This window comes from Danio rerio, chromosome 7 (assembly GCF_052040795.2).
Source record: "Danio rerio strain M-AB ecotype USA chromosome 7, GRCz13ab, whole genome shotgun sequence".
Lineage (NCBI taxonomy): Eukaryota > Metazoa > Chordata > Actinopteri > Cypriniformes > Danionidae > Danio > Danio rerio.
This window is the reverse complement of record NC_141027.1, coordinates 38,315,557-38,336,943: the sequence shown is the minus strand read 5'-3', so window position 1 is coordinate 38,336,943 and position 21,387 is coordinate 38,315,557. Positions and strand designations below refer to the sequence as shown.

Genomic DNA, 21,387 nt, shown 5'->3' with positions numbered 1-21,387 from the left:
CAGTCAGTGTGTATTTTAAGGTCCAATTTGTCTTTATTAGCAAACAAATAAAACTTTTACTCAATAAAGCTGCTTATTAATAGTTAGTAAGGTAGTAGTTAAGTTTAAATATTGGGTAGGAATATTGTTGTAAAATAAGATAATATTTTATAAGTTGTAATAAACAGCCAATATTCTCATAATGTTCAGGATATAAGACAGTAGCTTAAAGTGTTACAGATTATTTGTCGTAATAAATTTGCACACTAAAAACAGGGCTGAAATACATATATGGTATGTCTGGTTATTCAATTCACGAATGACTTTTGACCTGCTTAATTTAACTGAAGTATGATGCTCATGTGAACGGATATTCAAGTTTAGAAGGAAACTTTGTGAAAACAGATTGAATGTGTGTATTACTGGGATGAAGCTCTTGAAACACAGGCCTCGGAGAAAGTTTATTTACTGCTAAACTAACACAGCAAGCACAAAACCTTAAACAACCTCAGCACAATGCAGGCGAAGAGGACCATATCAGCAGCTGGCTATATGGAAGAGCGCCAGAGTGTAAGTGAACGTGTCCATGCGTGCTTTAGAATAAATTCGTGGCGTAAATCACTGGAAAGAGATGTACACATTCAAAGTTGAGAGATAACACACAGCACCAGATCAGAGCTCATTATGAGCTAATATAAATCATTAAAACATGCATGTTTTAATGATTAGAGACAGCAGCTGAACTCCGACTCAAAGTATATGCCTCTCCCTCGCTCATGTTCTTTCTCACCCCATACCCACCCCAGCTTCATATTGTAATTCACTTTGACAATCAGCATGAATTGTTTTGCTCTGGCATGTCAATCAAGTCAGCAGTGATTGCTTACAGACACTTGGACGTTCGCCGGGGTTAGCAAGGTTCCAGATCGGTCCGTCCTGCGGACATGCACACACAAAAGAGAAGAGAACGTCAAGTATTGATGTGATTTTGGACAATATGGCCAAAGTCTCCCGCCCCCTACATCACTAGATCCTCTCTCTCTCTCTCTCTTTCTCTCTCTCTCTTTCTCTCTCTCTCTCTTAGGGGGGTTAAGAACCCTGATTTGGCCGAATAGTCTTCAAACAGTAAATCTTGCTATCTCTGGAACGTTCAAATCTCCAGAGTACATCTCTAATTATACTCGCATGTGCACAACCACAGGGTGTGGGAGAACATCATGCATGTTGTGTGTGAGGCAGTGAGCTCGATGTGCAGGAATATATTTTATTTTTAATGTGTTCGCTTATGTGTGTGTGTGAGACTAGTGTGGCTGGATATTTGGTTGATTTCTGCCACTGGGTTTTTCTGTTCTGGGAGTGGTATTGTTCTGGAAAAAATGAATAAGTAGTCATGATGAGATGGTAGGATTATCAATGTTAATGTGTGCTTAAATGTGTGCGCATCCATTGGGGGTGTGCATACAGAGTGCAGCCAAAGGAAACTTTGATTGAGCCTTGGAATGGGGGTTAAGGATTAGAAGCCCATTACCCAAAGGTACGTAATACATTTAGCACAGTAATGAAAAGAGAAGTCTGACTATCTCTCTCCCTGATTGTATTCTAACAAACACATACTGCTTTAATGCAAACTACAGCCCCCAGTCAAAATCCATCCAAAAACTAGGTCTAAGTCATTGTTTGTAATGCCTTCTATGATGGTTTCCTCCTACATCAAATAAGCTACAATTATTTCATAATTGAGCAAAGTGCTCATACTATATCTGCCTTATAATATATTAGCATAAATACTAGTTATTATAAATTTTCTGTAGTATGTGATAATATTCCAGAGAGTATATACTGCCAGCAGCATCCCACTCTTACCATTTCTTGCCATGAATGTCAGAAACACAGTAGTACACAACATATGGGTCAAAGACAAACATACATTTGTAAGCACCAAAACAAAAATGAAATAGGTTTAATACTTTTAAACTACTCTTAAAAAATAACTGTTATACATTTAACATGATTTATAGAAGCCCCCACAAAATGGTCATTCTTAAAAACCAATATGATCAGGCATATTTACATGCCTGTGTTGAATAATTTGTGAAGTATCAGAAAAATCCAAAATAATAACTATAGTTTTGAATATTTATGATTTGACATCTTTCAAACAAATAGAAAAAAAGTATAATATTTTTTTTTAAATATAATAGCATTATTACTTATTATTTTAATAGGTCTAAATAGGTATACATTTAATAAATTTAATTTCTTTTAATTTTCTTTACACATTTAATTTTAATTTAATTTACACTATATATATATATATAGCCTTCTCATGTTTTACTTATATATGAAAACATAAAGCAGTCACTCAAAGAAACAATCAGTCTAATATACTAATATTGGCCTCTCCTCAGTGTTTTCAGATGGACCCTAAAGAAAACTTTATGTTGTCAATAAACACAATTAATGGCATATGGCCATATGTAACAGATATAATGAGATTAATATGGTATTCTGAAGAGTAACAAAATGCATGAGATTATGAAATGTAAATACTTGACTAATTAAAGAATATTTATTCATTCATTTTCTTGTCGGCTTAGTCCCTTTATTAATCTGGAGTCGCCACAGCGGAATGAACCGCCATTAAAGAATATGTTTCATAAGAAAATACTATTTTAGGCTTTGTCAAAATTTACATTTCTTGGTAATTACTTGTGAAATTTTTATTTTTACAACAATTTGGTTGCATACTAAACTATCACTATAAGTGGTTCAATTGCTTTCTGAAGCCTAACATAAAAATAAAGAGAGAGACATGCAGTATTTTGATGGAGTAGTACTAGTGGAGCATTTTTCAGTGCACCAGCTATTTTAAGTGTTCCTGGACTTTATACTGACACCTACTGGCACGGACACATAAGCCTGATTATTAACTTTTCTGTCAATTTCAGATGAATCCAGTTGAATCTTAGACTCAATTTAAGTTTTGTACATTGTAAGTCATTACTCCTTTAAAATGCTTTTACTTTTCTTAAACTCACTTTTTATGGCCTCTCCTCAGTATTCTCTGATGGACCATAAAGGAGACTTTATGTTGTCAATGCAACTTAAATCTTCTGTCGATGGAACAACATCTGATGACAAACGTCAATCAAAAGTAGTAAGTAAAAGTATTGTGTTCATGCAATAGAAAGTGTTTAATTTTAACACATAAACACAAAGTCAAGTCACAGTATTATTGATATTCTATAGTACATTCATGCATCTTGTGCTTCACATTATTGGCTAGTAGAGTGTTTGTGGCACTGATAAAGGAGCCAGCATCACACACAAAAAGAACTTTGTAAAGTGAAATATGACTCTTTAATTTCTCTCTCTTTATCTTGCTCTGGAGAAATATAGCTCGCTTTTCCCTCTGGTATTGGTGTCCTAAATAATAGGCTTCCAGATCCTCGATTCAAGAGACCTAATATAAAAAAGTTAATCTGATTTTGAATTATTAAAGTTAAAACCATGTCTCCTAATTGTCTGAGAGGTTATTTAGTCAGAGACCACTTCCATAAAAACCTAGGCCGCTATTACAGCCTCAAATAAGAAAAAGTTTGGAAAATGCAAATGAAAAAGTAGTGATTTCCAAATTTACTTTAACTTGTATTTCATTGCAGACAATAAAACACAAAATATTTCATGTTTTGTTTAGTCGACCTTATTTCATTTGTAAATATACATCCTTTCCTGTCATTCAGACCTGCAACACACTCCAAAAAAAAAAGTTGGGACTGGAGAAATTCAGGGTTAGTATCATATAAATTGGTAAATAATGTTGTGATTTGAAACAGGTGATTGTAATCAGATTTGGTACGAATGCTGCTATACAAGATTTTTGCTTTCAAAATAAATAAGACATGTGTGTGTTTTAATTTTCAGTTATCCTGGAGAAATTATATGGTTAACTTTGATCTTAAATTTATATAATTTGTTGCTTTTAACAGATTAATGTTTGCTGCATTACTTTAGTGTAAACCTAAATGTGATTTGCTGTTTTATGTATGACCATATGTACTGTCTAAATTGGAGTTTGTTAGATTTTTTTTGAAGATATATGTACTGTATATACGAAAATAAAATATATGTGTATATGTATTTTGCCAACATATAATCATCATTAAATCATATTTCATTATGGCCTTGCAGTTAAAACTAAAAAGCTTTTATAATAATATTATGCATTTAAATACCATTTCATTTACACATTGAGTATCAATGGATATTTGCATGTATTTTATGTCTGTTATAATATCATTTATACTATTTTTATATTATTTATGTCTATATTTTGTATTTTTTATATATATATATATATATATATATTTGTTCTAAAGTTCAATAAACTGCTTATTTAAAAAGCATCAGATTATGCAGACTATTGTTTTTTTTCTAATAATTTTTTCAGGGTTTTCACCTTTTTGATGGTACAGTAGAGAGAATTGACAGGAAAGCATGGGGAGCAGAGAGAGGGGAAGGATTGGCAAAGGACCACGAAGCGGAATCAAACCTGGGTCGCCGCGAGCACTGGAGTGCATGTGTCAACGCACTAACGCACTACACCACTGGCGCCGACGCAGACTATTGTTTAACATCAAGTTTTACAGAACTAGACTAAAAGTAGCTTTTATAGTATTGTTTAAGGAAATAGGCAACTGGCTTGCTTGGTTCGGGACACGTGAAACTGCGCATTGATGGATTTGTTCTTCAGTGTTTGAACTTTCAGCATTGAATATTAAACCACACTGAACTGAACTAAACTGAACTTCAACACTGAAAACTGAACTGACACTGTTTTAATTTACTATAATCTTCTATGTCTACATTCTATCTACATTGTAAAAGCCCTAAACAAATAAAGATGAATTGAATTGAGTTGAATAGGCAGTTATATGTATTTTTAGGATGAACATCTGACATCCACTGCAGCAGTTTGTTATGTAAATTTAACAGTATATTGTGCATTAATCATGGACTATAAAACTCAAAAACAAACATCCTCATTCATAGATTATATCCTGCTTGAAGCAGCTTTTTTATTTAATAACTGGTGGTTTAGATCTCTCACCACAAGACACTGTACTGCAGCACTTCCACATAGCCACTTTAAAAACACACACATGATATTTGTGGGAGAAAAGCCAATCTTGCCTGAGCAGATGTGAAATGCCAATCCCATGGTTCTTTTAATTTTGGATATACTGTAGTCCCCTTTACCATTTCCAACTCTATCGCTGTCTTCTTTCAAGTATTCAAGTATCGTCAAAATCTGCAGGGAGATAAAGAGAAGACAGAGAATGAAATAAAAAGCAAAGGAAAAAGAAAGCAACGTACATCAGATTCATCAATCCATCCCCAGATTTTTTGCTGTGGCTGCACAAATTGCACATTGTTGGCAGTGAAACAGTAGGGGGAGAGGCCCAGTGATGTGTGCATGTATGTGCATATTCATCCTCACATTAATGAATGTGTGCATGAGAGAGAGAGAGTGTGTTATTGACAGATGATTATGTATGAGTAGAGGGACTGTGTGTGCACCTTTGCATGTCGTCAGCATGCTATGAAGAATTTCTTGATGCAAGGGCTGTTTACATTTATACCTGTCTAATGCAGAGCGGTCACTCTGTAAAACAAAATGCAGGAATTCCATGGGAAAAAAACATGCAGACTAGTGAATATATTTGAACTCACACACACATTCACAAAGTTTAGCTCCGTCACACACATGCACACACACCCTCAGGAAATATGGAAAGCTGCATGGCGTATCTGAACTTTGCATCGCGTGTGATGACATAAAATCTGGAAAAGTGAAAAAGCACAAACGTTTCTCTCTCTCTTTTGCCTTATCTGACCTGTCGTAATGAGGCTGAATGTTCTTGGCGCATGTGCTGAACTCAGTCACAGCTGACATCTCTGCAGTTCTGTATTTTATGGGGAGATTGTATGAATAAGAGATTATTGAAACTAATATCCTTTACTTTATGCTAAATTATGAAAACCATTAGGGGGCTTTGGTTCTTAAAAGACAAACAATAAAATCTCCCTCTATAGGGCATGTTTTCCAGATGTGCTGCTGCAGGACGTTTCTCGCCAAGATCTTCGAGGAGGTTTACTTTAAACAAACGTATCTTGGCGTGCTCAGCAAGGAAAAGGAGGGTGATTTTACAAAAGGTTCATCGCTCATTTTTATGTGGAGGTTTTGGATGATTTCAACCATCCATCTGTTAGGAAACGTGCAACATGATGTGAAACATAATGTCAATATTTGCAGTTTGTGGGAAAAATGTATTTCATCCCGCTCTGCTGAGGAAAATCAGTACTACAATCATAACTACTCTTGAGTTGTCTCCTTCCATTGCAACTATAGCATGCAGAAATCACTGTCATTTATTTATGAATACCAAAGTCGATTTTAACTGCGGCCCAGACAATTATTATGACATATGAGGCCATTAACGGCTGTCAAAGCAAAACATGTGCTTTGTACTAACAATGCGAGTAAATCAATGGAATCCCTGGCTTAATATTAGGCTTAAGGAACAGAACCGACCAATGAGGTTTCCTGAGCATTGATGAGGTGCTTTAAGTGTTAAGTCAAGTTTGAGCACAGTTCTGCGATGTGCAGAAGATTGAAGAAGAATCTGATACGCTTGTTTATCAAGGGAGGATTCTGCCAGAGACACCTGGCAACCAAAACATCATGGCCAGCCAATGACCTTCTCCCACGCGGGCTAACAGCCAATAATATCGTCCGACAGGGGCCAACAGCCAATGACCTTTTGTTGACCAGCCTGAACCACCCAATGAACTTTTTCATACAAATAGCCAATAAATCATCCAACACTCACAAGGTTTCCAATTAATAAATTTGACAAATAACTGAGGGAAAAATCAATTATATGTGGATTTTAATGCATTTAATAATTTAACTGATTAAATAAATAAAAGTCATCAAGAATCGAACATTTACTTATATTTAAATCTATTTATTTAAAGCTTAAAAAATTCATATATAACCTGGTGGGAAGAAAACCTGCATAAGTAACTAATGTTATCAAACATGAAGGAAGTCTGCTGTTTTTTTTCTTGAGCATTCAATACTAGAATACTCAACACCAAAAATATTAAATATGTTCACCAAGGACAACAAATAAATGACACATTATTTTGAAATGCTATATAAAAATAATAATAAAATAAACCCTCACTGTTCTTACTAAACACCCTCAATTACAACAAAAAAGTTTCTGATTGCTATATGTAATCAAATCTATTTTGGGTTACAGTATTTAAATATGAATGTGATGTAATGAGACTGATGGATAAATGAATTGTATAATGAAGGATGAATGCTGTAAAGCAGTAAACTGCGAGATAACAGTGTCAGTCCAGAGCGTCAGATAAAGTCAAGCCTGCTGGGAGGAGGATGTGGTGGCTGATATTAATGAGCATATTAAAACAAGAGATGGAGAGAGACGCAACAGAGTAAACAAACTCAGCATAGCTGAAATTCCTCAAGTAAACCCACTGAATTCCACTCCTCTACATGAATCAGATCAGTGCAGCTTTAGCCCTGTTTGTTCTCTGCCTCCCTTTTACACGATCATCTGCACTCTTTTAATGGGATTAAGAGATGCACTCATTCATAGTTCAAGAAATCAACACTGTTCAGAGGGGAAAAATACCCTAGAAAAAAAAGAGCCATAAATTTCTGACTTGTGACGTTAAAACACCCACTTATTTTTCATTAACCCTTCTAGGAATTGTGTGTACTGTACTTGAAAGCACATGGCACGTGTTTCAACGGTTGATGGCTAACTTAAAGTTCATCTATCCCAGTCTGTATGATGGATGCAAACAGTCCATGAGAATGAATAAACATTACTTAATCTTAGCTTTGTTGAGTGAAGTGGATTAGAGCCAAGTTCCTCATGATTCTGTTCAGTTCAGCTCAGTTCAGCTGGGCTAGTTGATGAATGTCTATTTTAAATATCTGGCCGGCATTCATGAAATGAGGATGAACTAACCTAACAAAAACCAATTAACAACATTTTTACCAAAGATAAGCTGTTGTTTAGTGAAAATTCATAAAGCCTACTTCAAAGTGCAAACTATGTGTGTTAATGTGTACACGAATGTGGTTAAAGATGAATCAGATGCAAGGTGTACAATGTCACGAACAACAACAACAAAAACTTTATGTAACTTTTTTGTCGTTTATCAGAGTGTAATTTATAGTTAAATACGCTTCAAATTGTTTCTCTCACAGTGAATTTAATCATAACATGGATGGGTACAAGGTCTTTCTCTTGGGTAAATGGCATAGACTACGTATTACCATTTATATAACCGGTTTTATTGCAAATGTTATGGTTAAACTATGGTCAGTGTTTTAAAATCATGATTAAATTGTGCTTAAACCATGTATTAGCCATATAAACAATACACATATTTAAATGATACTCCAGATTATCTATAGGTAAATATGGTAATTATCACAGCTTTTCATCACTGGCAAACATACTTGGCTTGAACGGAATGGTGGTTTCTACTTCCTTCAGCAACACTTCAGTTATCTTCTCCGAAAGTCGCACCAAAAACTGCTCGAGCTGTTGGAATCGTTTAGATTGAATCACAAACCGAGTCGTGAAGAGCTGACCCAAAGGAATCATTCACATCTGAATCATTTATTCAGATTCAAAATAACCGACACCGGATATGTGACGGTTGCTTACAGTGAGCGAACCTTAAGCGTCAACTCTACAGTTTTAACTTGAAAACCTTGAAAGCCAGCGAAAAAATAATAATATTTGTGTTACCACCTCGCTAGTAAAAAGAAAAGTTAAGCTACTGTTGCTGTTGAAAGACACGCAAAACGTGTTAACTTATCGCATATGGCTGTAAGGGGGTTGTTATATGCGTATGAAAAACGTATCATCAACATCAGTAACGTTATTTATAAGTCCCCAGTTTTTGGTGCTATGCTCCCATTTTACCTATAGTTCAAATCAGCGTAAAAACCTAAATGTTGCTTTGGTTACTAGAGCAGTCTTAAGTTTATATATATTTTTACCACCAGGGGACGCTGTAAGCCATGAAGACACGAACCTGGACAAGAGCAGAGCATTATTATCATCATTTACCTGAAGAGACATCGTTTGAAGGTAGTCACATATTGATTATTCACGTTAAAGAAAGTAATAAACTTTCAAAAAGAAATCAGTGGTCAGAGCTCCTTTGAAGACTGCTGGGCAGAGACTGGCAGGAAGGTGTCCATATATACATTTTTAATAAAAGGGCTTTCCATGATGAGATTAAAATGTTAACTCATATCAACGAATTGTGTCATCTTTCTCAAAGTGCCTTCAAAGACGTAAAAATACCTGTCTGGATTTCGGCCAATAATTTCCAGTTAAACCTAAAAGGGGTAGTTCACTCCCTCATCATTTACACACCATTAACAAAAAACAAGTAAAGCGCAAGTAAATGGTGAAAATTTTTTTTTTTGGCTTAGTTTGTTTATTAATTCGGGGTCGCCACAGCAGAATGAACCACCAACTTAACTAGCATATGTTTTACGCAGCGGATGCCCTTCCAGCCACAACCCATCTCTGGGAAACATCCACACACACACACATTCACACACACACTCATACACTACGGACAATTTAGCCTACCTAATTCACCTGTTCCGCATGTCTTTGGACTGTGGGGGAAAACCGGAGCACCCGGAGGAAACCCACGCAAATGCAGGGAGAACATGCAAACTCCACACAAAAACGCCAACTGAGCCGAGGCTCGAAACAGCGACCCAGCGACCTTTTTGCTGTGAGGCAACAGCACTACCTACTGCGCCTCTGCTTCGCCCCCAAATTAGCATTATTTCGTATTTGTTATTTAGTATGTTTCAGAGAACAGTTATGATCAGTTTCACATAATCTTAATCAGGCACGTGCACACATAGGGCTCAACCTGTGCAGTGCACATGCCCTTTTTAGTCTTGGATATAAAGTGCCCTTCCAAAATGATCAAAAGTGCCCCCGCGACGCGACACACCCTCCGTCCCGCCCTTCAGTAGGCGCGCTCAACCCACTCACCCCCCCGCTTAAACTATTTTTTATTTTAATACTAACCAGCATGTTTTAAATTGCATTTTCACTGCAGAACTAGAAAATGTCTCTGCTTTCCAATTCAGAAATTTTGGTCACCTTAAAGCAGGGCTGTCAAACTCCTGGAGCACCTGACACCTGTGCCTTAAAGGGATAGTTCACTTAAAACTGAAGTTTAAATCATCATTTACTCACACTTCACAAACCTGCTTGAGTTTTTCTTCTGATGAACTCAAAAGAAGATATTTTAAATAAAGCTGAAAACCTGTAATCATTGACGTCCATTAGTGGTGTGACGGATCACAAATCTCATGGTTCGGATCACATTAGGGTTTTTTATCAGCCTGAGACAAATGTCATTTGCTTTTCATTTATTACCAAAGCAGCACTGCTAGAAACATTTGGTTTTGACAAACAGAACTCATTCGTTCATTCATTTTCTTTTCGACTTAGTCTCTTTATTAATCTGGGGTCGCCACAGTGTATTGAACCGCCAACTTATCCAGTACGTTTTTATGCAGCGGATGCCCTTCCAGCCGCAACCCATCTCTGGGAAAACAAACAGAACTTAAAACCTGTAATTTTATCAAAAATAAAATGAAGAAATAATCAGCTGAATAAAAATAAATAGTTAAATATTCAGTACTGTAAAAAATTCACTGTTAATACTATTGTTGCTGATGATGCTAAATGTAGAAATCTAACATTAGAATTTTTACAACCCATATTTATTTTTAGTCGCATTTTTAATAAATGATTCAGTTATTCCCTCATAAAATCTTCTTCATGTTTTGTTTCTAAATGTATCATTTTTGAAGAATTATTCAGTAGCATATTTTTGCCGGCTGGTTGTTGCAACCTATTTCTTAAATAATGTAATTACTGCCTATAACTTTCATTTTTGAGCATCAAGGTAAATTCTTATGACGGTAATTTTAATCTTTACCATAAACATCAGTGGTTTTATATAAATTGTTATCCCAGCACTTTTATGTTATTCGACTGTTTGCAAAACTAAAGACTGAATCTCTTGATCTCCTTGATTTTTGCATTTTTTCAAACACAGATTTGAATGCAGAAAATCGAAGGATTAAGAAACATGCAAATCACCATCATTTATTATTGATGTTGTATAGGTTGTTGAGATCTTGATCTTTTAGTGATTAATCGTGCATCTTAGACTGAATACATTAATGCAGGCTAAACAAGTAGTGACAGAAAACACCTTTGATAACCTAAAAAACCCACCACATCCCAAAAAAACTTCCACAACTTCTTCCAACATCATTATATTTTACAGGTAAGCCTAAATACTTTCACACATGTGATTTCAATGACATGAGAGGCGATCTCTCTGCGATCGATGCAAATTTAGGATAAATCTACAAGTAAAAAAAAAGGATGAATCCGTGGGTTGTGATCTGTACGAATCATGAATCAACAATTATTCGTTACCCCTAACTTCCATGCTATTAGTTTTTCCTTTAATAAATTTCAGTGGTTGCAAGTTTTCAGGTTTATTTCAAGTATGTTCTTTAGTGTTCAACAAGAGAAGGTAAGCAAATAGTGAGTGAATTTTCAATTTTGAGCGAACTGTTCCTTTAATATGTAAGATGTATTCACGTCTAAGCATTATCTCATAGGAAACAAATTAAACTTTATTTCTACCTAATAGTGTTAGATGTTAAACGTACAAGGGTGTTCCAGTGAGAGCGGCATAATTCAATTTGAGAAATGTTAATACAACATCTGTAGCATGACATCTGCTGTTTTGGCTTGAGGTTACAGTGCCCCCGAGAGCTTGTCTACTTGCCTCTCCACCTTATCAGCATATCCAAATTGGAACCAGTCCAGCAGTTAATATACTCACTCATACCTTAATGTCTTGCTGCCGGTCGGATGATGCTGATGTCAGTCGGTTATATATTAACTACAGAACGAATGTGCTGTGGCAGATTATTACAGTAACCTCAGCAATGTAAATGTACCACGTTTTTGAATCAGCATTTTGCTATCTCTTGTCTCTAGCCATTTGCCAGCTGGAATAACATAGTGTCTGCGGCCTTGTCCGCTTAAAGCAGGTCACCAAATGCATCAGCATCTTGAAAGCCATTTTATTGCATTGGCTGCAGAGTAACCCACTGGCTTTAAGGTCTAGAAATGCAGTGCAAATGTAAAATATGTACATCCGCTGGAGTTACTGAATGGGCTGTAAAGATGATTTTTAAAATGACTATCACTGCTGTAGACTGCAGAGAAACGTAGACAAGAGAGAAGATGTGTGTAAAGGTACAAATTGATAGAAAAATGAAAAGAGGTGTGAGCTAGTACTTGGTGTTCTGCGTCCTTCCTTTCTACTGGGAAACTGTGTCTGTTCCAATATACGTCATACAGCTTATCTCTCTGAACAGGGTACGAAATCACATGCACGCACCTACATTAGTTCAGAGTCAAAGTACAGAATGACACACCTTTTCACTGTCAGCTAGAATATATTTCTTCTTTTTTATCAGTTATTTTTTTATTATTGATTTATTGATTTTTTTTCCCGTCTGTTCTTTCAAACAGGTTGCTAATAAATTTAAAGGGACAAAATTGTAGTGGAACACAGCAAAAGAAAATGTTGCCAACACAATGAAAGTCAGTCTGGTCTGTTTGGTCCACAGAAATCTTCAGATGTCTTTTAAATGACTTGTAAAAAAAATTACGACAAGTTTAAAGCAACATGAAATATGACATTGTTAACATTAGGATCTCTCTAATTTAATGTTTACATCCCTGAGTTTGTTTGCATGACACCAGTTTCGTAGTGCAAGCTTTTTTCAAATACATTAAACATATTTTTTGGAAATAGTGACTATATAGACATGTTTGCATAGTACATATTCAGCCTGTAGGCATTTGTAGATGTTTTACAACCAAAACAACATTGATGGACCACAGGACTGTGTGCATTAAGGTAACAGTTAATTTAGCAAACTATACACTACCTGACAAAAGTCTTGTCATTGATATCAGTTGTGAGAGCAACAAATAATAACTTGACTTCTAGTTGATTGTTTGAAAAAGTTGCAGAAGGTCGATTTTTCAGATTAATCATCTGTTGAACTGCATCACAATCATCACAAATACTGCAGAAGACCTATTGGGACCCACATGGACCCAAGATTGTCACGGAAATCAGTCAAATTTGGTTAAGAAAAAATCATGATTTGGGGTTACTTTGAGTATGGGGCATGCGAGAGATGAGTGATGGCAACATCAACAGCCTAAGGTATCAAGACATTTGCACTGCACATTACATTACAAACATTACAACATTATATGAACAACATTATATGAACATTATTGAGCTTGTTTGGGGTGAGATGAAGGAGGAGGCATTGAAGATGAATCCAAAGAATCTTGATTAACTCTGGGGGTCCTGCAAGAATGCTTTCTTTGCCATTCCAGATGACTTTATTAATAAGTTATTTGAGTCATTGCAGAGATGTATGGATGCAGTCCTCCAAGCTCATGGGAGTCATACACAATATTAATTCTTTCTCCACTCCACCATGACTTTATATTCTATATTGTACATTACTTCTGTTAAGTGGCAAGACTTTTGTGTTAGCAAAGTCAGACCTTACAATAATTAAAAATCAAGGCATGATCATATTATATTTTGGGAAATTAAGCGCATCTAGAGGCCTTTGAATTTCATATAAGCCACTCCTGATACCAAATGATCAACTACTGTACAAGTCAAGTTATAATTTGTTGTTCATAAAACTTGGATAGACGATAAGACTTTTGTCAGGTAGTGTAGAAGTGGCATGCACAATAAAGTGGTTTAGTCATTTTGACCACATTGCTCTGACAATTCATAAACATATTTTATTCAGATTTTTGTAAATTGTTGTCATGTAAAGATTTTTTTTATTTAATGCATACAATAATCTGAGGTAATTTTTAAATGTTTTATTTTGGTCCTGACCTTGACTTTAGACAACTCCAGTTCAAGTCTCCTCTTAAATAGTTAACCATGCGCTTGACTGATTTAGCTCTGCAGTATTGCGTAACAGATCTGTCACCTCAACATGCAGTGTTATAGTGAAACAGAATGCCCAAGACTAGAGGCTTAATGTTGGCATTGGTTTCATTGGAGTGGGTATCTTGTGTCGTTGTCATTGCTGTGGGTATCTTGTGTCGTTGTCAGGAGTTTGTGAATTGCTGTTTTGGGCTGGTTTTGCAAAAAATAAAAAATGGCAGTAACTAAATATATACAGTAGTAGTCAACATTAGAAGTGTATCAAAAAGGTTTTTTAAATTGTCCTATGACAAGAATGAGTGTTGTTCAATAGTTTGTTCAAAATTCAATAGTAGTTCAAAATTGATCCACTTCAAATGTTGACTACTGTATTTTGGTAAACTTTTATATTGAGGCACTCTGCGGGACTTACAAACTCTTTGGCAGAGAAGTACTCTTTATTATATATGCAGAGATTGTGATGCATATTTGAAGTCATGTAAAGCTTTATTTGTGATAAGGAAATCAGATGGAGTTTAGTTTTTGACCAAACCTATCATGGCAAGTTCAAATGAATGTCTGGGTGTTGTGCCCTTCCTCACAGAGAGTACAAACACAAGAAATGTTTTTTGTATTCAACTTTAATTTACAATGCACAGAAACCCAAGTATACATTATGTAAAAAAGCAAGTTGCCCAGCAACCCTCATACTTAAGCAAAATATGCCAATCAAATATTCATGAATTATTGACTAGTTTCATTTTTAAGAACTTTTACACAACAGTTTTATTTTTTCGCGCAGCCTGATATATTACAAAAGTATGCAGTCGCCAATTCACTATTCCTCTATAGAGCAAAACTCTTAATTAGTTGTTTAAATAGTGCTAATCATGCATTGCCTTTCATGCTTTTTTCAGGTTTTAAAACTTCAGGTATAGAAAATGGAAATATACAGTAGATGCTTCAGACATCTTACACGATTGCCTTGACTTTTCTTATGCTAGGCGTTTTCATTTTATTTTAAACAGGAATATAGATATTAAAGGCTGTCTGGTGAGGCTATGACATATAGCCTGAGGTACAAAAGTCTATCTACAGCGGCTCCAAGAACACACAACTCTATGAGAATCAATAAGGGCAAGGGTCATGTGGCTGCTCCAAATAACTCCAAGTAACACCTGCAGCTGCAGATGTAAATTCACACATACTTCTCAGAGACTGGTCAGGGAAACCAAATGGACAAAATTTGTAGCCAGATAAAGAGCTTATTTGGATAAGGAACTTCTGAATAGAACTGTATCTAGATCATTTCATCAATTTAGGGCACATCAGGTGATTGAAGAAGTTCAGCACCAGTCTAGGTACTAGTCCTAATAAATCTTGTCTGCACCATCAACGGTATTTACACAGACTGTTATGAAATATGTTTGAGTTAATTAGGCTACCAACACCCTAACAAACAGGCTAGAGCAAATATTCTCTATCTCTCCTTCTCCACCCTTGTCAGAATTGGTGGCTTAACTGTAGGGATTTGAAGACTACTGGTAATGCAGACACTGTCTGGAGTCTGATGCAATACGTTTTGTCTGTCTAGAGTCTGTTACCATAGATACAACAGTGTATGTGCTAAAATAAGACATGGTCAACAAATAAGAGTTTCAAATCAACTTAAGCTGACAGGCAGAAAGCAAGAAGACAAAATAAGTACTCTTCTGGTGACATCCTTACTTAAATGTTTGGTAGCCCTAATTCCTAGCAAAAATGTATATTATTTAAAGATTGCAGCATCTGTTCATCAGTTTAGACAATAGAGTGGAGTGATGGAATGCATTTCCTATTAGTATTTCAACTGCTTTGCTCCGGATTGTCTATTGAGAAGCTTTCACAGCCCTCCAAGTCAGCACAAGCTTTCATGAACATGTCGCTTTATGGTTGCTGGATATTTTCGTTATCTCCAGCACATCAAATAAGAGCATGGGTCGGACTTTCTGTGGTTGCTATGGCGAATATATCATAACATTCCACGAGATACGAGTGAAAAAGAAACTGAATTTGAATGTACCAACAGAAAACACAGAAAACACTGCGGACACAGTACACATTCCAGGAACAGGAGGGGAAAAGCATAATACGATTAAGAAAACTGATTCGCCTCGAGAGCCTTCACATTGCAAACGAACCCTCACTGGCTGCTGTTACTGCCGCTGTTGTTGTTGCAAAGGTCTCCAGGGCCTCCACCAGAAGCAGGTGGTTGCACGTTGTCTGCAAGGTTGTGAGCATGCTCTAGAAACAGGTCTTTGAGCACACTCAGTTCTTTGCTAAGCAATTTGATTTTGGCCTCCAGTCTCTCATTCTCCTCTTTCAGCTCATTGACACGCTGCTGGGTGTCCTGTGCCTTCTGTTTGCTGCGCATACGACTCTTCTTTACAGCTAGGTTGTTGCGTTCTCGCCGCTGACGGTACTCGTCGCTGTCTTTATCCATATTAGACTTCTTCATCTTGCTGGGTGCTGTGGCCTTACCCCCACCGCCGGGATTCACTGGCACTAATTGAGGAACCTGTCAAAATTAAGATACGTAACAGTTAGCAATGGTATACTCCAGGGCTGTAATCACAGAGTGTGTATATCTGTCCCTGTCGCTTGGTGATTTTCTAAAATATAATTAATTTTGTTAAACCATTAAAATTACCATTTTTTTTTAATCAATAACCTACTGAAGATGAAAATAGTAGTTTATAGCTACAGCCTTTTTTTAATCGTTTGGATTGTGCCCCTTGTAGTAATAACTTTATATTAAAGAGACAGCAAGAGACAGATGCACCAGATTGATTTTATGGCAGCAGGTTAAACTTTCTGGCACATTTACAGCACTTGCATACATAAATTAAACAAAGAATAGACTTGGGTCTATTGGTGTGTGTGCGCGCTCTGTTGCACACAAGGTTTCTATATTGATCACCACCTCAGAGGATATTGGAGGTCGCAAGTCACTGGCATTGTTATTTTGGGGGTCGCGGGTTAAAAAGATTGGTATCCCCTGATCTAAAGTGAGGTAGAAAAAATATTTAATCCAATACTGTTTTAAAATCAGAGCTGGGCAATTTAAAATAAAATCAAAATCTTGATTAATTGATTGATTTTAACTTGATTACGATTAATGAATGATTATTTTATTTCTTTGCCCTCATAGTTCACTAACAAGATTTGTACAGTAAATATTCTCACATATTACAAGTCAGATATTTTTGAATGAAGGGTGCATTACTGGATTTTAAAATAAATGAAGGAAACACACTATTTACTATCTATGATTATTTATTGAACATCAACGTTGAACAACTGAAATTAAAACACACACTGCCTACAACCAACAGTCACTACTTCCTTTAAAAAAATAGAAAATAAATAACTTGCACTTTTGGAAACAAAATAAATTATTTTCATTGTTTTTAAAAAGAAGAAAATAAGCAGTATCTCTTCTAAACAAAATAAACTCTAAATAATATTTTAATATTTCTCATCATCAATAATTTTACTTGAATCTTCTGTAAACAAATATTTTAATGTAAATAATCATTTTATTGTAATGGAAAATATGCCGCCTCAAGGCATCTCTGGCGCAACTTCCAATCATTGTCAATGTAGTGCAAATGTGCGATGTGTTGTTACATTTTTTTAAGAGGTGCACGGGTATGCGACCATGCAAAGGCTGCACTGGCCCATACCCATTTGTTCGACCCAGAAGTTTAAATCAGCCTTAAAAGAGCAGGGGCATGGGACTCCACACACGGTAAGGAAAGTAATTAAAATAATTGACCTAGGAAATAATTTTATCGATAAATGTCGTTTTCGATTACTTTTCGATTATTCGCCCAGCCCTATTTAAAATAGAAATGTTTATGATGGAAGCAAACTCCTGTTCACCTCAAATTTTGTTGTTTTGAATTATAAATATGTCTGTTGTGTTCATATGTAAATCCTTAACGAGATTCAATATAAATGTTGCAATAATTGTTTTTTTTTTTTAATATTAGGCATATAAATAAGAGTCAATATGGGCTAATTTCAAATATTATTTGCATTTAGAGCATAATGATTTCTACCAAACAAGACCTAAATTTTCCCTCAACATACCATTTCTTTATACCTAATTTTTAATAATCTCTCCTAAAGTTAAAGAAATGGTCATGGCCTTGGCATATCCAATACACTTGTTTTGATATTTAGATTAGATTCAACTTTATTGTCATCACACATGTACAAGTACAAGGCAACAAAATGCCATTTAGGTCTAACCAGCAGTGCAATAGCACCAAGTGCATGATATAGGTATAAGTTATAAAGTGCAATTATAGAAAAACTATGAGTAATATTTTCAGATGGATATAGCTACTATGAACATTATACAAGTTGTATTAGTTTTGAACAGAGATTAACAATAGATGAATATGTGTACAGTTTGCTATTAATAATCAGAAGTATGCAGATATATATGAACAATTACAATTGTATATGTGCAGAGGGTATGTTAAATTCAAAATTACTTGGTGCAATGTTGTGCGATGAATATGTGCAATTTTTAAATGTGCAAACTATGGAGAGTATAAGTTATGAGGAGAGTGGGGGTTGTAAACCTATTATTTTTATTTAAACATCTTTTAAGACTATAGGAAACTGATTAGGTGAGTTCACTATAAGCTCAATTATTATGGTTTTAAGCACTGCAAAGTTTTGATCGTGCTTTCGAAAGTCATACAAGTAATCATACTGTAAACGTATGTACCTGCTGTAGACCTGCAGCTCCTGCTGGGTTCAGTGCACTATTATGAGGCTGATTCTGTATTACACTGACGCCGTTCTGATCTGTGCTGGATATTTTCTGTTGCAACTGCTTGCTCATTTGGATCCACTTCCAATGTCCGTCGCTCGCCCTCTCTGACCTTCGTTGTCAGCCTTCGCGAAACTGGAGTTATTGTTAGCTGTTATTGTGAAAAAAACACAGGATGCAGCGGTGTGCCTAAAAACCAGACAGGAGGAGAGAAAGAAGTTAGAAAAAGTACTCTGCACACATAAGCATCATTCTTCATCACACTTCTGCATAATTTAATACCACAAAATTCCCACCTGAACAGATGCTCGGCGCGAAAACGCATTATTTCAGCAAAATGCTGCAACACCTAAAACTCTGGTGAAGTGCTTGTGCTCATCCGTTAGCATTATGTTGTTGTAATCCGACCGTGCTGCCATGTCAATGTGCATATGTGGCAAAATTTCCTTCTCTCTCCTACGAGCGCGAGCTCAAGTGTTGCCCGCGGTTGCATCATCGCTCGCGCTCCCACCCGCTCCTTTGTACACGGGAGTAGGGAAACTCCGTAGTCATGCAGAACTATGCCCAGCTAAAGTTAACATTTTAAACAAACATTAGGACAGTGAAGCTACTGTAAGGCAGACTTAAGTTTTAAGGTGGTCATTTTAAAGCAGGCCAGTGTGTTTTAGGCTGTTTTTAATCGTGGCACTGTGGTTACATCATACACGGAACTATGGGAATGAAGGGGAATACCGTTGACTTACGCTAACAACAGCATGAATACATTCAAAATGGCAGCATATCTACTAAATATTTTGTAACGGATCGCGTTAAACAGCACCCATAACGAAGACACGAGTGTTAACGTTACTTGAAGTCTACGGGCGTCTAAAGCCAGCAAGATCTACTGCAGGTTAGCAGGTTGGCTAATTAGCTGGCACATTCCTAACCATGACGTCAGGGCTCTAACAATGAGCTGAAAGCTCAAACAGGCTGTTTTTTTGACCGAAATTACGCGAATGAACAATAACGAGACACATTCGAGCACGATTATGTCTAATATTGGCTTATAAAGCACTCGCTGGCCCCAGATCCGGGAGTTGAAGCTGTTTTGCAATCGAGTGAGCGGCACGGATCCTCTCATCGTGTAATTGATAAAAACTAAATTCGACAGTCTGTATAGCACAAGATAACCCCATACAACTTACCTCGAACGTTCGTGCCTTATAAGTCCTCCGCTCGGGTAAATAAAGAATAATGTCCTCTTTGTTCACGGAAAAATAAGCACAGGTTGAGGTGTTATTGTTTGGTAAAGCGGCGCTTGGGAGTATTGCGAAATCTTGTGACCATGTAGGGAAATCTACTCTTGCAGCCAATCAAACCAGAGGGTTGGAAAAATGACGAAATGCACTCTTTGATTGACATGTCCGAGAACCAATCAGGCTGCACATCTCTGTTTGAGGCGTTTTTATGCATTACAGCTTGAGATCTGTCAAGAATACTAAACAATGTAAAATATAGCTTTATTTTTTGCAATGAAAATGAAAACATAAGATTTACTCATTATTTATGAATTATGAATTGTGTTACATGCATAAATGCAGATTAATATTCTATAGTACATTAAGAAACTATTAAAATAGAAAGGAGAGCTGGGCTAAATTACCCCTAAAAATGGTTAGCCTATAGTAAAATTGTGGTAAGTTAACCATGTTTTTTATTGCCAATTGATTGCAGTTTTTACCGACAGTATTGCTAACATTAAACTTTAAGAGTAGCCAAATCATTGTTCATTTGTGGTAGTTTAACTGTGTCTTTTTGTAGTAACTCCACGTGTAAGGGTAAGTAAAAATAATTTTAATGTTCCAGCTTTTTGTTACATAGCATTTTCATTTTATATCTGGAAAACCTAAAAATAGCCTTCTCATAGAAGCTTGTGTCTATCTCGCTAAACAACTTCAATTCATGAGTAATATTTTAGGTCCATCTTTAATTTATCACATTTCTTTTCCCCTGTTTATTTATTTTGTATTCTGTTGCAAGTAAATCATGGACCTTACCATCAGGTACTACATTTCTTTAATTAATGGCATGCAACAACTCGTTAAGCTCATGCAGGGCTCTAACATGAACATGTCCAGTTCCTGCTTAAGTAATACAATTGTAAACAATAGGGAAAAAGGTCAATTATAACTTATCTATTGCTGGCGGCATGTCTGTTGGTTTCTCGTCTCATTCTTTAGGTGCCAGGCCCGCGCTGTAACAATAGAGGGAGCTCCCATACTGCGCACGCACTGATTAATGCCCGATCCTCACGCTCCAACTTCAGCGCAATTGTCAAGTTCCTCAGCTTTTCTCGCACTATGGGGAGACATGTGATGCTCTGTTGGTTTTGGCAAAGGCGGCGTATTCATTGTTGTGCGCAAACATTCTCC

General features: G+C 36.2%; 1 protein-coding gene and 2 long non-coding RNA genes across 5 annotated transcripts in view; 1 reads left to right on the top strand and 2 right to left on the bottom strand.

The window, feature by feature from the left end:
• Positions 1 to 407: 407 nt before the first annotated feature.
• Positions 408 to 8,709, bottom strand: LOC137496185 (uncharacterized). Its single transcript, XR_015495971.1, has 3 exons — positions 8,549 to 8,709; positions 5,173 to 5,290; positions 408 to 915 (listed from the first exon to the last, which is right to left on the bottom strand). It is a non-coding gene; the product is annotated as an uncharacterized LOC137496185 (long non-coding RNA).
• The window catches only part of LOC141375405 (uncharacterized), an 86,866-nt gene continuing 74,146 nt past the window's right edge, over positions 8,668 to 21,387 (top strand). For both annotated transcript variants that reach the window (XR_015495972.1, XR_015495973.1), the window contains exons 1-2: positions 8,668 to 8,932; positions 9,104 to 9,188. This is a non-coding gene — a long non-coding RNA (uncharacterized LOC141375405). The remainder of the gene's footprint in view (positions 8,933 to 9,103; positions 9,189 to 21,387) is intronic.
• cebpg (CCAAT enhancer binding protein gamma) lies at positions 14,769 to 20,296 on the bottom strand. Of its 2 annotated transcripts, none has more exons than XM_087258687.1 (3): positions 19,270 to 20,296; positions 18,929 to 19,162; positions 14,769 to 16,702 (listed from the first exon to the last, which is right to left on the bottom strand). In XM_087258687.1, the coding sequence occupies exons 2-3, from the start codon at positions 19,043 to 19,045 to the stop codon at positions 16,328 to 16,330; spliced, it is 492 nt and encodes a 163-aa protein (XP_087114813.1). In that variant the 5' UTR covers positions 19,046 to 19,162; positions 19,270 to 20,296; the 3' UTR covers positions 14,769 to 16,327. The 2 variants fall into 2 exon arrangements, with proteins under 2 accessions (XP_087114813.1, NP_571961.1); NM_131886.2 differs by having other exon boundaries at positions 20,161 to 20,294.